The 12,699-nt window shown below is 36.7% G+C and overlaps 2 protein-coding genes across 3 annotated transcripts in view; both read left to right on the top strand.

Moving 5' to 3' along the window:
- LOC108758931 (potassium voltage-gated channel subfamily H member 7) overlaps positions 1–1,044 on the top strand; it is a 28,191-nt gene extending 27,147 nt beyond the window's left edge. Inside the window, exon 7 of the mRNA XM_018504174.1 lies at positions 172–1,044. Coding sequence (XP_018359676.1) covers positions 172–741 — 570 coding nt within the window. The 3' untranslated portion in view covers positions 742–1,044. The remainder of the gene's footprint in view (positions 1–171) is intronic.
- A 2,123-nt stretch (positions 1,045–3,167) lies between these two features.
- On the top strand, positions 3,168–9,864 carry Ptip (PAX transcription activation domain interacting protein). 2 transcript variants are annotated; one of them, XM_018504097.1, is made up of 9 exons: positions 3,168–3,411; positions 3,763–3,947; positions 4,195–6,587; positions 6,748–7,192; positions 7,411–7,595; positions 8,161–8,402; positions 8,806–9,075; positions 9,196–9,400; positions 9,659–9,864. In XM_018504097.1, exons 1-9 carry the CDS (start codon positions 3,316–3,318, stop codon positions 9,724–9,726), a joined length of 4,089 nt encoding a protein of 1,362 aa, XP_018359599.1. In that variant the 5' UTR covers positions 3,168–3,315; the 3' UTR covers positions 9,727–9,864. The 2 variants fall into 2 exon arrangements, with proteins under 2 accessions (XP_018359599.1, XP_018359601.1); XM_018504099.1 differs by having other exon boundaries at positions 3,347–3,681.
- The last annotated feature ends 2,835 nt before the right edge of the window (positions 9,865–12,699 follow it).

Genomic DNA, 12,699 nt, shown 5'->3' on the forward strand with positions numbered 1-12,699 from the left:
TTAAGAACTTTATGGATATATGTATTTTTCGCTTTATTGTATCTATTACGCATATGTGGATGATAAAAGTTTAAATCCAGATGATAAATTCTAAACAAATGTTGCGGAATAGTCTTCTTTTGAATACAAAATTTTTTTTGATTAATCATATCACCACTTTTGACGTTGCAGGTGGACATACAGAATAACTTCAAGTCGCTAGAGCGGGAAATACGTGAGCGTAACAAATTTACATCGCAGCTACAGTCACACAATCAGCAACTGAAGCGAAGAAAACTGCGAAGAGCAGATGATTCCAGTGGGGATAGCACCGACCAATACGCTTCCATGGAGGAGGGCCTCGATCACGATCGTGAGGATCATCCTTTCATGCGTGATAGCTCTGTGGACACCGTCCTTGGATCTATGCGGTCTCGCGATGGACACTCGTCCTCGTCCGTCGGTTCACGCAGCAGGCGATCGTGGGAGGAACATTCGGAAAGAGAAACTTTGGAACTGCAGGAGTTACCAAACTCAATAGTACCCCAGAAACTGTCGCAGAAGGACGTGGTGATAGATCTTGAATCAAGTGACAGCGGATCAGATGAAGACCTTGATACGCATTACCCGATATATTACCCCGATAGCGATGAGGAGGGCGACGAGGAAGAAGACGGCTGCAACGATTGGGAGCTCGCTCTGCTGGCAAAAGAGCTCGATGAACGTTGGAAGAATAACGATAATGCCAATTCGGGTTCCTAATTTAACAAGATTCCAGATAACCTCGGGAACACGATACGCTCCGATGAATGCAATCCACTGGCTGGATCCAGTGGTAGTGCAGCTTTTTGCGAACGCGATCCTTGCCCGAACACAGTCAGATTCCGACAGTACAACTAGCTGTAGCGAGACTTTAATATAGTCCGATCTCGCAAAGTGTTATTGATGTTTCTCCTCCTTTCCTATTTTTAATCCATTTCGTCTAATTTAATTTTTAATATCTATGATAGATGTCCAACTCGATGGATCCGTGTAATGGTGATCCTGTGTAATTTATTACTTGTATCGCGCAGATGTTAGCTCGCATATAAAACGAGTTCTCTTGCTTTCTTCAGCTTTCTCCTTTTCTTCTTTTCTTCTTTTCTTCTTTTTTTTTCTTGGTTAAGTAATTTTATCGCAAATACTTATAATTAATAACAATTAATAATTTTTATTCTCATTAGTTTTGATTCATATGTAATTAAATATATAACTAAACTCAATATTAATTTGATTAAATGTATATTGATGTAATATTTATAGATGTACCTGTAATATTTATAGGAGTCGTATAATGATCTCCAATTTAAGTACTTTCGGGCTCAACTTCCAAAAAGCTGCACTTAGAAAGAATAGAATGACAGAACTTAAAGAACAGACATATTGGAAAGGCCATGCCGTATATAATCAATGTAATAAAAGTGTTTCTAATATCTATCCGTCCTTGTCTGATAGATGTTGTTTTCTTGTCAGATAGATAGCGCATCGACAGTCATCTATGACCCTTCCAGTATGCATGTTTTAATTAAATATATGATACATGAAGCTCAAAAATTAATATTTTTAGATTCCTAGATTTCTTTATAAGTGAAAATTTAAGAAAAAGTAAGAAAAAGAGAACCATTAAGATTTATATATATTTTAATGAAAACGAGAAAATGTAAGAGATTAATGTAAGAATGCCGTCCCATAGAGCGGAAGTTGGCAACGGAACGGAACTCGCGGAATCAACACGACGAACACAGCCACTCCGTTTTCTTTTTTACGCTTTTCCTAAATTTTTTATGTCCCATTGAGCGGAATTAGCGGAAGCGGAGAGAACACGCGGAATAATATAAAATCATACTTCTTATGTTATTTACAATAAACACTAAGTATAAGCGTATTCAGGCGTATGACGGTCAAAGCTAGATCTTTTTTGCCTAAAATAATTCACTATGAATTATTTTAGGCAAAAAAGATCTAGCTTTGACCGTCATACGCCTGAATACACTTATACTTAGTGTTCAATTCTTGTCGGTCCGAATAAAAAAATCTTATTATTGATTTACAATACTTGTAATAATAAAAATAGTATTTTAATTATCGTGTTGATTCCGCGAATTCCGCTCCGTTGTCAATTTCCGCTCTATGGGGCGGCATCCTAAGATTATAGGCAGCGTTTCGTTGCAGAATCATTTTATCCTTGTTTGACATTCTGTAAACAACAAGAATAAAATAATACCTCATGGGCATTATACATGCAACGGAACGCAGTCTAAATGTATCCTATCTCCTTTTAAATGTATCAGAGTTGTATAAATGTGACAAATATATTTCATTAAAAAATAAATCATAAATATGTTAATTTATTGAAAATTCATTTAAAAATAATACAATTAAAGAATTGCAAATTAATACAAATTCAGGTTACATGACATTTTCTCGAGAAACTAGACTGGAAAATGTTAGCACTAACAAAAACCCTTGGGCAATACGATTTTAATTTGTACGATTAGTAACACTGCTTGTTGAAGTAGTAAGCCCATAAGTTTGTGATATGGACTTATGGACGAATTTATGGACTTACTACTTCAACAGTGTTACTAATCCATACAAATTACATAAAATCATGTTGCCTAGGAGTTTTTGTTAGTACTAACATTTTCCAGTCTAGTTTTTCGAGAAAATGTTACGTAACTAAAGGTGACTGTTACCAAATCCGATTAACTTAATCGACGATTAACTCAATCAGTAGTGTATAGTTAACAACAATCTGTGTATCGTTCTTAATCTCATCTTTTCGTGATATACTTCTATCTCTACGTTCCTATACTTAACTGTGATAAAAGTAATGAAAATCTCCTATCTATAATAGTAATTCTGCTGGTTGAGTTAATTGTCGATTAAGTTAATCGGCGTTGGTGATAGTCGCTCTAAAGCTACGTTCCAAAGCTTTCTCTCTAAGAAAAATTTTACTCGAAATATATAATACATGTAACGTATATACTATAGCATATAGAATAAAATCTTCCTCGGAGAGGAAGTTTTGGAACGTAGCCCAAGAATTCTGTGTTCGAATCATGCGCCATAATGCGACATCTACCTCTACGAGCTGTGGTATGCGCCGCGCGGATCAAGCGTAGCACTACGCAGAGTCCGCACATAACCTGCAATCATAATAATAACAAACGCGTCGCAACGGATTTTTGTTATCGAATACTGCGGAGTCATAATATCTCTGTCCACGATTTCGCGCGGTACGCGCCGCTATTGTGATGTCGAAGACGTGAGTCTACCGGGAACAGTTTCGACAGGATGGGTGACATAAGGGCTGGTCTCGAGGACTTAAAGCTCGACAGTGCTCTCTTCGCCAATGTGAAATACTACGTCAGCGGTGCGGGCGATCCGAAGGTACGTTATAATTTCCGTTTCTTTCCCGCGTTTTTGTCCCGTCGATGCTCCAACACCCGACGAATGGAACAGCCGTGAGATTCGCTGCTATCGCAGCTGACTGCGTGACATTTGTGAAAGCTATGCTGTTCTTTTTTCCGCTATGAAACCGATGTTCTTCGATTGTCAACGAAGGTTATAATTTGGAACACCACTTCACATTAATGTCGTCCTGTCGCTGGACTATTTCTCTTTTCTGCAACTTATTTCTTAATATTTGGAATGACAATAGTATTGAAAAATTTCAGATTTATACATGCCTGACTATTAGAAAATGTTACTGTTTGTTAATCATAGGCAATACTTTTACAGATTTTGAATTTATTGCAAGAAGGTGGGGCTGAGAGGTCTAATTATTTTAGTGATTATGTTACACATCTGATAGCAGGCAATGAAGCATTAGAAAATGACATTTCTGCAGCGAAGGATCTATATGAGATACCAGCAGTTACACAAAATTGGATTTTATTTTCTGTTAAATGCAACAAGCTTTTGCCGTATCCTTTTGCAAAAGATTGTTATTTTAATATTGTTATTTATTACAAATACTTGTTACAAATAGACATATTTTAAAGATAACAAATTAAGCAATTTTTAATAAATTCTTGAGAAATAACGTAACAAATATGTGAGCAACTTAAATGTTAAAAAGTTTACATTTACAGAACACATTGAATTAGATTATTAAACATTTATTAAATTTAGGGCATAATTTATATTTTCTTAACAACTTTATTTAAATAGAACGCAATATTTCTCACCAGAAGAGAACCAGTTGTTTTCGAATATAAATGTCTGCCTATCCCAGGTAAGTCGAGCAGACAGCAAGTCTCTATGGGCAATGATAATACTCCAAGGTGGCAAATGTCAGCTACGCTTGGATAAATATTGCACTCATCTGATTACGGGTAAAGCAAGCGGTATAAAGTATGAAACTGCTACAAGACACCATATACTCATTGTAACGCCTGATTGGATAACGGAATGTTGTAAGAAAGGTACTCTTGTTAGCGAAGTGGAGTATCATCCTAGATTGCTGGTGTCTCCAAATAGCTCGACAGCGATGATTACTGGATTTATGGATGAAGATATGGATAATAATGTTGCGCAAGAGGAGCAAGATAGGACAAAGGCCATGTTGGAACAACTCAAGCAACGTATGCCATGGAATCAGCCAAGTCCACCGGTGTCTTCAAGTGCTTCGCATAGCCTTGGTGCAACCAGTACAGCAACTGTTCCTTATTCGACAAATGGACAAAATACTGTGAACGTGCAGCCGCAACAGCATCTTCCACGATCAGTTTCCTCGACCAGTTTGAGCACTTCCACAGTTGCTTCATCAGTCTCTGACCAGGATGTTATTAATCAAACAAATTGGCTTCCACAGACATCTCAGCAAAATAATATTTCTCAGCAAATAAAAGCTGTACCGTCACAAATGCAGCAGCAAGAACTGTCTCCACAACAACAGCAAATAAATATGCAACATCAATTGATACAGCAGCAACAATTAACATCGCAACAGCAATTAACGCAGCAACAACTCACGCAACATCAACAACAGTTGCAGCAGCCATCATACAACCAACAACAACTTTTGAATCAGCAGCAGTCGTCTCAGTTACAGCAACAACAATTAGTAGGGCAACAACAATCAATAATGCCTCAACAACAGCAACAACCAATAAATTCGCAATTATCTCAACATCAGCTAAATGCGCAGCCACAGCAATTATTGACATCGCAACAAAAGCAATTAAATCAACACCAAATTATTCAACAACAACAATTACAGACTCAGCAGCCACATTTGACACAACAACAGCAACAGCAAGTGCAATTAACAACTCAACAACAGCAGCAACAACAGCAAATAGTGATGCAACAGCAGCAGCAATTACCTTCTCAACAGCAACAAATAGCAGGTCAACATCAATTGACCCAACAACAGACCCCATCGCAGCAACTTACTTCCGAGCAAAGGCAACTTCTTTTACTGCAACAGCAGCAACAGCAGCAACAGAAGATACAGCAGATTTCACAACAATTGCAGCAATCTGCTCCTCAGAACTCCCAACAATTTGTTATAAGGGACGGTCAATTACAACAACAGCCGCAGAATCAGCAGTTAATTGGACCAAATCAGCAAGGATTTATTGTTCAACGGGATTCACAGTGGCAACAACAGCAATATCACTTACAGCTACAAAGGCAACAGCAACAGCAACAGATTGGTGCTCAAAGGTCTGGAGGACAATGGAATCAACAACCGCCTCAACCTCCCAGACAATTAATTCATTTGGACGCACAAACACATCAGCAGCTGCAGCAGATGGATCCCCAACAGAGGGCTCAATTCATTCAGAAGATTCAAAAGCATCGAAGCAGCCTGATATTACAAAGGCAGATGCAGAATCGTCAGGCACAGCAAGGTTCACACATCGCTGTTATAAGGAGTCCTGGTAAACCAGTACAGCCGGGCAGTTTACAGTGGGTTCAGCAAGCTCGACCACAGATGATGGGACCGCAACTCACACAAACTCCAGGACAAAAACCTGTACATCCCGGAGTACAGCCACCAGCATTAACTCCGATAAACTCTTCTAATCAAGTCATCGTATCAGCTGGTCAGGCCGTTCAAGGTCCGCAGGCATCACAAACAGGCCAACCATTCCAACAAGGACAGCTCACTCCTCAACAATTAGCACAACTGCAGTTACAGAAGCAGCAACAAATGGTTAGACTGCAGCAGTTGCAGCATTTACAACAACAGCAACAACAAGGTGCGCAGCAAGAACCGCCGTTAGCGTCTCTGCCTAATAATGCGCAAATACCACCGGATCAGCAGCTTGTTGTGAATGCTAAAACAAAAACTGCGCTGGCAAATATGCTGACTAACAGATTACAAGGTGGTGCTGCCGAGGGTAGTGCAGCTGGTCAATTGAGATTAATGACTGCGCAGCACCGACCTCCACCCCCACCTTCACAGGATCCGCAGCTTCTAGCCGCTTATCAAAGAAGAACTCTGGGGAATATAACAAATGGCGCACCATCAGGTGCACCTATAAAAATGCAATATGCTCCAGTTGTGCCACAACCTAAGGCTCAGTTTTATGGTCACAATCCAAATTTGAAATGTACGTTTTTATTTTTTGTTATTTTATCGTTCTATTAATATTATTATTATGAATAAATTTTATACAATACTAGAGTAATATAACAATTTAATAAGCTATTTTATTTTTTTATGATATACATTGTTATTGTAATCAATAACAAAAATATATGTATTTTTAGTGCCCCTAGAGCTATTCTTGTTAGGATGTATCTTTGTCATTGTTGAATATGATGTGCAGCGTCCTAATGAAGTATCAGTCTGGAAACAAGTTATTGAGAGGCATGGTGGCGAAGTAGAGTCACAATATTGTACTCGAGCAACGCATGTGCTTGCCATCACGCAGAAACATCCGACTGTAGTGCAAGCGTTGCGCGAAGGGAAACGTTGCGTCAGTGCACATTGGCTTTCTGATGTTGTCAGTAAACAACAAGTACTCCCACCTTGGCATGTTCTTCATTTTCCGACGCCATTTAGCTTAACTGAACTTCCATGTGGCAAGCAAATTATATCATTTTCTGGCTTTGAGGGAGAGGAACGAGCAAAAGTCAAATATATGTTAGAAGCTTTGGGTGCGAAGTATACGAATTACTTTTCCAGACATAATACTCTTCTTGTTTGTAGAAGGTACTGATCTTGTGTTTTTTCCTTATTATAATTTAATAACCTTATTATATTTAATAACTTTATTAATTGTTCATATTAAATGCGTAATCGTTCTATTAATTGATAGTTCAACTTTTATTCTTTTATAATATTTTATATTTCTTATATTAATTAACATTTTTAATATTCTTACAATAATTATATTCCGAAATAATTATATTCTGAAATAAACTTTTTAGACCAGATGGACTGAAATATAAAAAGGCACGTGAATGGCAAACCAATGTTGTAAATGTACAATGGTTGACAGATTTACTATGCGGGCAGATGAATGCTTTGCATCAACTTGAGGGTCCAAAGTATCAACAGTTTAGTCTGAGTAATCCTTTCAGACTAGATTATTCACTAGTGCCTCATCTTATGGGTATAACATTTACTTATTACAAAATGACAAGAAAGTTTGGCTACAAAGTTTTGTGTTTATTAATAACGTACATCTAAAAAAAAAATAAACTCTGGAGTGTTAATTATATCTTATTAAATACTAAAAATAATAATTGACACTTAAAATAATCATCTTTATCCTTGATACTTTAAGGTGTTTCGAGAATCAATGATGATCTTTCCACAGAAAAATTCTCCCAGGCAGTTAGTAGAGTGGTTTTCAGTTCAACTTAGTGATATCTCTTGATATTTAATAAGATGTAACTAACACTTTTTAGAATTTATTTTCTTTAAATATACATATATTACCACACCCAAGTAGAAAATTGGTATTATTTATTGTCATTTTGATGTCAAAATGATGTTTTTAATGTCATTTTAATACCAAAATAACGATAAATAATGTCAGTTTGCAACATGGATAATAATTTGATATACATAAAATTTTGGTCAAATTTTTTTGTTATTCTATAGATATTTATAAAAATTATATATTTGAATCTGTTATTATATATGAAACTATCAAATTTTCTATTTAATTCTAGCTGCTTGGAAAATGCCAATAAATATTACACAAGAATCGTATGACAAAGTACAACAGGTTGGTCAGGGTCCAAATTCGATAAGAAAATACAAGAAGCCACGTCTGGATGGCCCACTATTGAATAAAGACCCACATCTTCTGGGTTTAGATGAACCGATTGTCATTAGCAATCCTGATCCTCCGCCACCTGATAAACAACCAAAAATACTATTTTCTGGTATAAATCCTAAAAATCATGCCAAGGTATTATAATAAATACCATTTACTTGGCTTTTCAGGATATCCGAAATTGTAAAAAAATAGTCGTCTTAATTAATAAATTAATTTTTTATTTCGTATTAACTTATTTCTTTATGTGTTGCTACTAAACTTACACTACTATTTCTATATTGCCTCGTTCCCTCGTCCTTTTGCGTTGTCATCGCATGTAAAAAAATCTTTCATATTCTACTAATTTTCTTTGTCCTCTCTTTTTTTTGTACTTATTCAGTTTTTATCCATATTTTTCCAATATTTGCTGTCACACACATACACAAATCAAGAGGTACTAACCTTATATTTGTTCATTACAAAAATTTATTAATTGTAATATTATTACTAAGTTTTGCTGTTGCAATTTTCTGAATAAATTTTATGTAATTTCTAGAGAATTCGAGAACTAGGAGGAGCTTTAGCTGCCAGCTGGCGAGATGCTACTCATCTCGTAATGTCAGCACCATTACGAACAGTAAAGTTATTATGTTGTTTATCACGTTGTAAATATATCGTCAGTCTTCAATGGTTACTCGATTGCTCCGCAAAAAACACCTTTGTGGATGAAAGCACATATATGCTTGGTGATCCGGAATTTGAGAAAAACTTCAATTGCAATATCGAAAAAACTTTAGCGAGCCCCAATCGAGGGACTGTACTTAAGGTAATGGGATTAAATTCCTTTATTAACGTATAATACGATTTTTGTATAATAAACAGTATAGACATTTTAAACAGTTGGAAAGATCATTTTTTTAAAAAGTTCACTTTTTCATTTAAACAGGGTAAAATATTTTATGTCACACCAAGTGTAATACCGTCACCCTCGGCAATTGCGGAAATAATAGAAAGTGCAGGAGGTACAATGGAAAAAACACGTAGACCAATTGTTCAGATACAAGAAATAAATGCTGGGAAATTAAATTATATTATTGTGACCCATGACAATGACCTCCATCTTCTTTCCGATGTTTTACGTGCAAATATTAGTAAGTAGTCACAAATGAGCTTTTAATGTTTTATTATCTTATTTTTTATATAAGAAAATTGATTATAAAGAAAGAGTGGAAATTAAATGGAGTAGGTGTGTGTGTGTGTGTGTGTGTGTGTGTGTGTGCGCGCGTGCGTGCGTGCGTGTGTGCGTGCGTGCGTGCGTGCGTGCGCGCGCGCGCGCGCGTGTGTATTATTATGTAGATAATAGAAATGTATCTTCTTACACGTAATTTTTTTCATTTAAAATTTTACAGATGTGTACAGTGCAGAAATTGTATTAGGTGCCGTTGCACGACAACATTTCCAACCTGATACGAGTTAAATTAAAAATATTCGAGTTATACTTTGCTATATTTTTATCCCTGTTATGGGCCTATCAATTCTTTAATGATTTATTTTCGAAATGGAAAATTTTTGCTTACCTTCTGCAATGGGACAATAAAGAACAGAATTTTATGATACAAACAAATTTTATATATATTTTACACTTATTTCCCATACACCCCTTTCTTTCAGTTGTACTTAGTATTATTTGAGGTGCAGTCGAGTTGCCGCTACGAATGCTTCAAAGCATTTCTAGAAAAACGTAAGTCCGTAAGACGTAATCAGTAAGGAAATCGTAAAGCCCATGACACATACAAGAACGTAAGGCCGTAGCACGCAAGCAGTAAGTGAATTGGCCAATCACAGTAGAGACCGTAAGGTCAGTAGCGAATCCAATGGTACGATTTCCTTACTGATTACGCCTTACGGCTTTACGTTTTTCTATGTGCTCCCGGCTTTATATTGGATTCGCTACTGGCCTTACGGTCTCTACTGTGATTGGTCAATTCATTTACTGCTTGCGTGTTGCGGCCTTACGTTCTTGTATATGTCATGGGCTTAACTCGAGCGCACCCTTAAGCGGGGAGCACAGACTCTTGCATAACACATGAGGCATAAGAAATTGAACCAACCAGAGTTCTCTATTACATGGAAGGGAAAGAAACGGAGAACTTCGATTGGTACATATTCTTATGCATTACGTGTTATGCAAGAGTCTGTGCTCTCCGCTTTAGGGGCTCCGCACAATAAAAGGGACAGGGAACAGAGAACAGAGAATAAGAATTTCAACCTATCAGAAATCATGTATTGTGGAATACACACTGTGTTTTATTGTGCGGAGCCCCTTTATCCGGCACATCAGCGCGATGTTAGTTGCGCGACACGCGATATCCAATGATAGTATACTTTAGAATGAGAATATCGATAATGGCTCCGGTACACCAGCGCGATATTCGTCGCGCGCGACACGCGATATCCAATGAGAGTATACCTTCAGAAAGAGAACATCGGTAAAGCTGTACACTCATTAGATATCGCGTTTCGCGCGCGACGAACATCGCGTTGGTGTGTCGGAGGCATTAGAGATAAATATGTAAATTGAATTATTGCAAGAATTTGTAATTTGTATTTCTCTGTCAAATAAATACGTCTAATTGTAATTGTATTTTAAATTTAGATTTTTTAATTTTCAAAATTTAGCTGATTAACTATTTTTGAAGTGCGCCATCTAGCTTTTCTTTTTTTTCGAAAGTTGGCAGTACTGTACGGAGAGTCTGTTAAGATCAACTGAATCATTCTCTCAGTTGATCAAAAGTAGTCTTTACGCTCGCGCGATCAAATGGCAAGCTCGCACTCGTGAACGCGTACATTTTTTTTTGCATTCCAAGTGAGCTGTGATCGGTTTCGGACGTGTTATTGCGTCATCATTTTTGGAAAGTGTGACCGGCTTTAAACGCGCAATTCAATTTGTTACTCTTTTAGACTTGTTACTCACCGCATAACCGGCATTTTCGATTCTGGCCGTATCGACACTGTGTTAGAGTCGGAGCCATTCTCATAAGAAGAAGAAGATCAAAAGTAGTCGGAGTCGTCGGATCTTGCCTGATACAAAAAAATAAAGGTAATTTTACTAATTCGTGTTTTATTTAAAAGAATCTAAGGCTAATTCTACAATGTGCTTTTTGTTTCCTGTTTCTTACTGTTTGTCTTTTGCTTCCTTGATCAAAAAGACAAGAGACAAACAGGGACAAACAGCAAGAAACGGGAAACAAAAAGCTTATTGTATAAGGCGTCGTCTACAATACACGGAATAAGAAGTAAGAGTAAGAAATTGACCAATCACAGTCGATTATTCTTCTCACATTCGACTGTGATTGGCCAATTTCTTACTCTTACTTCTTACTCCGTGTATTGTAGACGGGCCTTAACAGCCATAACACGTGGTCTGCCTCGCGAACAGAATAAGGCGAAAGATCGACGCTTTTTTCTGCCAGATTCTTCATTTTATGCAAAAACGCGTCGAATGAGTATAATTTCATCGATTTTTGAGGTGATCACCCTCCATTAGAGATCCTTTACCGAGTTTTTTAATTCATCGATTGATCAATCGCATTGTGCGCAAATGTAATTTTGTTCCGTAAAAGCTGCATTTGCGCATAATGGCTACGTTCGGAAACGTCGCTCGGATGCCTCCGATGCCTCGGATTCATCATCTGTCCTTGTTTAACATCTAATATTAAACAAGGACAGATGATGAATCCGAGGCATCGGAGGCATCTGAGCGACGTTCCCGAACGCAGCCAATGCGATTGATCAATCGATGAATTAAAAAACTCGTCCATATTAAAGTTTTCAGATACTCTCAGCAATCTCAGCCACATCGACGATATTGAAGGACGGACGTATGAGGTCAAGAGGTATGGAAAGTTTATATACGTATGATGCGTATAATGTCCTGAAGGTAAGTACCATCATAATATAAATATAATAAATATACATATATTGGCTGCGTTCAGTATACTCAACAGTATACTCAACAACGCGCTGATTATACTTTTGGATTTAAAGGAATAGTTCTATCTCAGCGAAAAATCACAAAACGGTTGCAAAGCTGTTTTCTCTGCTGAACGCAGCCAAGAGACTTTTCAATCAGTGTAGTCGACAGCAAGACTGTATATCGTTCTTAACGTCATCTCTTCGTGAGATATTTCTATCTCTGCGGATACATTTATACTTAAAAATTTAAATATATATATATATATATATGTATAAAATTTTTTAATATAAATGTATCTTATATATATTTATATAAAAAAATATTTCTTAATTTTATATTATAAATGTTATAGTCTTAATGAACTGCAAAAGTAAAAAAAAGTACAAACTTTTGATTAATTGATTATTAAACTTTTTTAAGAGAAAAATTGACTGTCCTTTTTATAGCTTTTATTACCAATATTTAAAAATATTT

The sequence above is a fragment of the Trachymyrmex cornetzi genome, unplaced genomic scaffold (assembly GCF_001594075.2).
Source record: "Trachymyrmex cornetzi isolate Tcor2-1 unplaced genomic scaffold, Tcor1.1 scaffold16, whole genome shotgun sequence".
NCBI classification, from domain to species: Eukaryota; Metazoa; Arthropoda; class Insecta; order Hymenoptera; family Formicidae; genus Trachymyrmex; species Trachymyrmex cornetzi.

Excerpts from the sequence above, each read along its gene's own strand:
- Ptip (XM_018504097.1), top strand. The coding sequence starts at position 3,316 with ATGGGTGACATAAGGGCTGGTCTCGAGGACTTAAAGCTCGACAGTGCT. Across the intron at positions 3,948-4,194 it reads AAATGCAACAAGCTTTTGCC|AACGCAATATTTCTCACCAG; the intron begins GTATCCTTTTGC and ends TTATTTAAATAG. Across the intron at positions 6,588-6,747 it reads TCACAATCCAAATTTGAAAT|TGCCCCTAGAGCTATTCTTG; the intron begins GTACGTTTTTAT and ends ATGTATTTTTAG.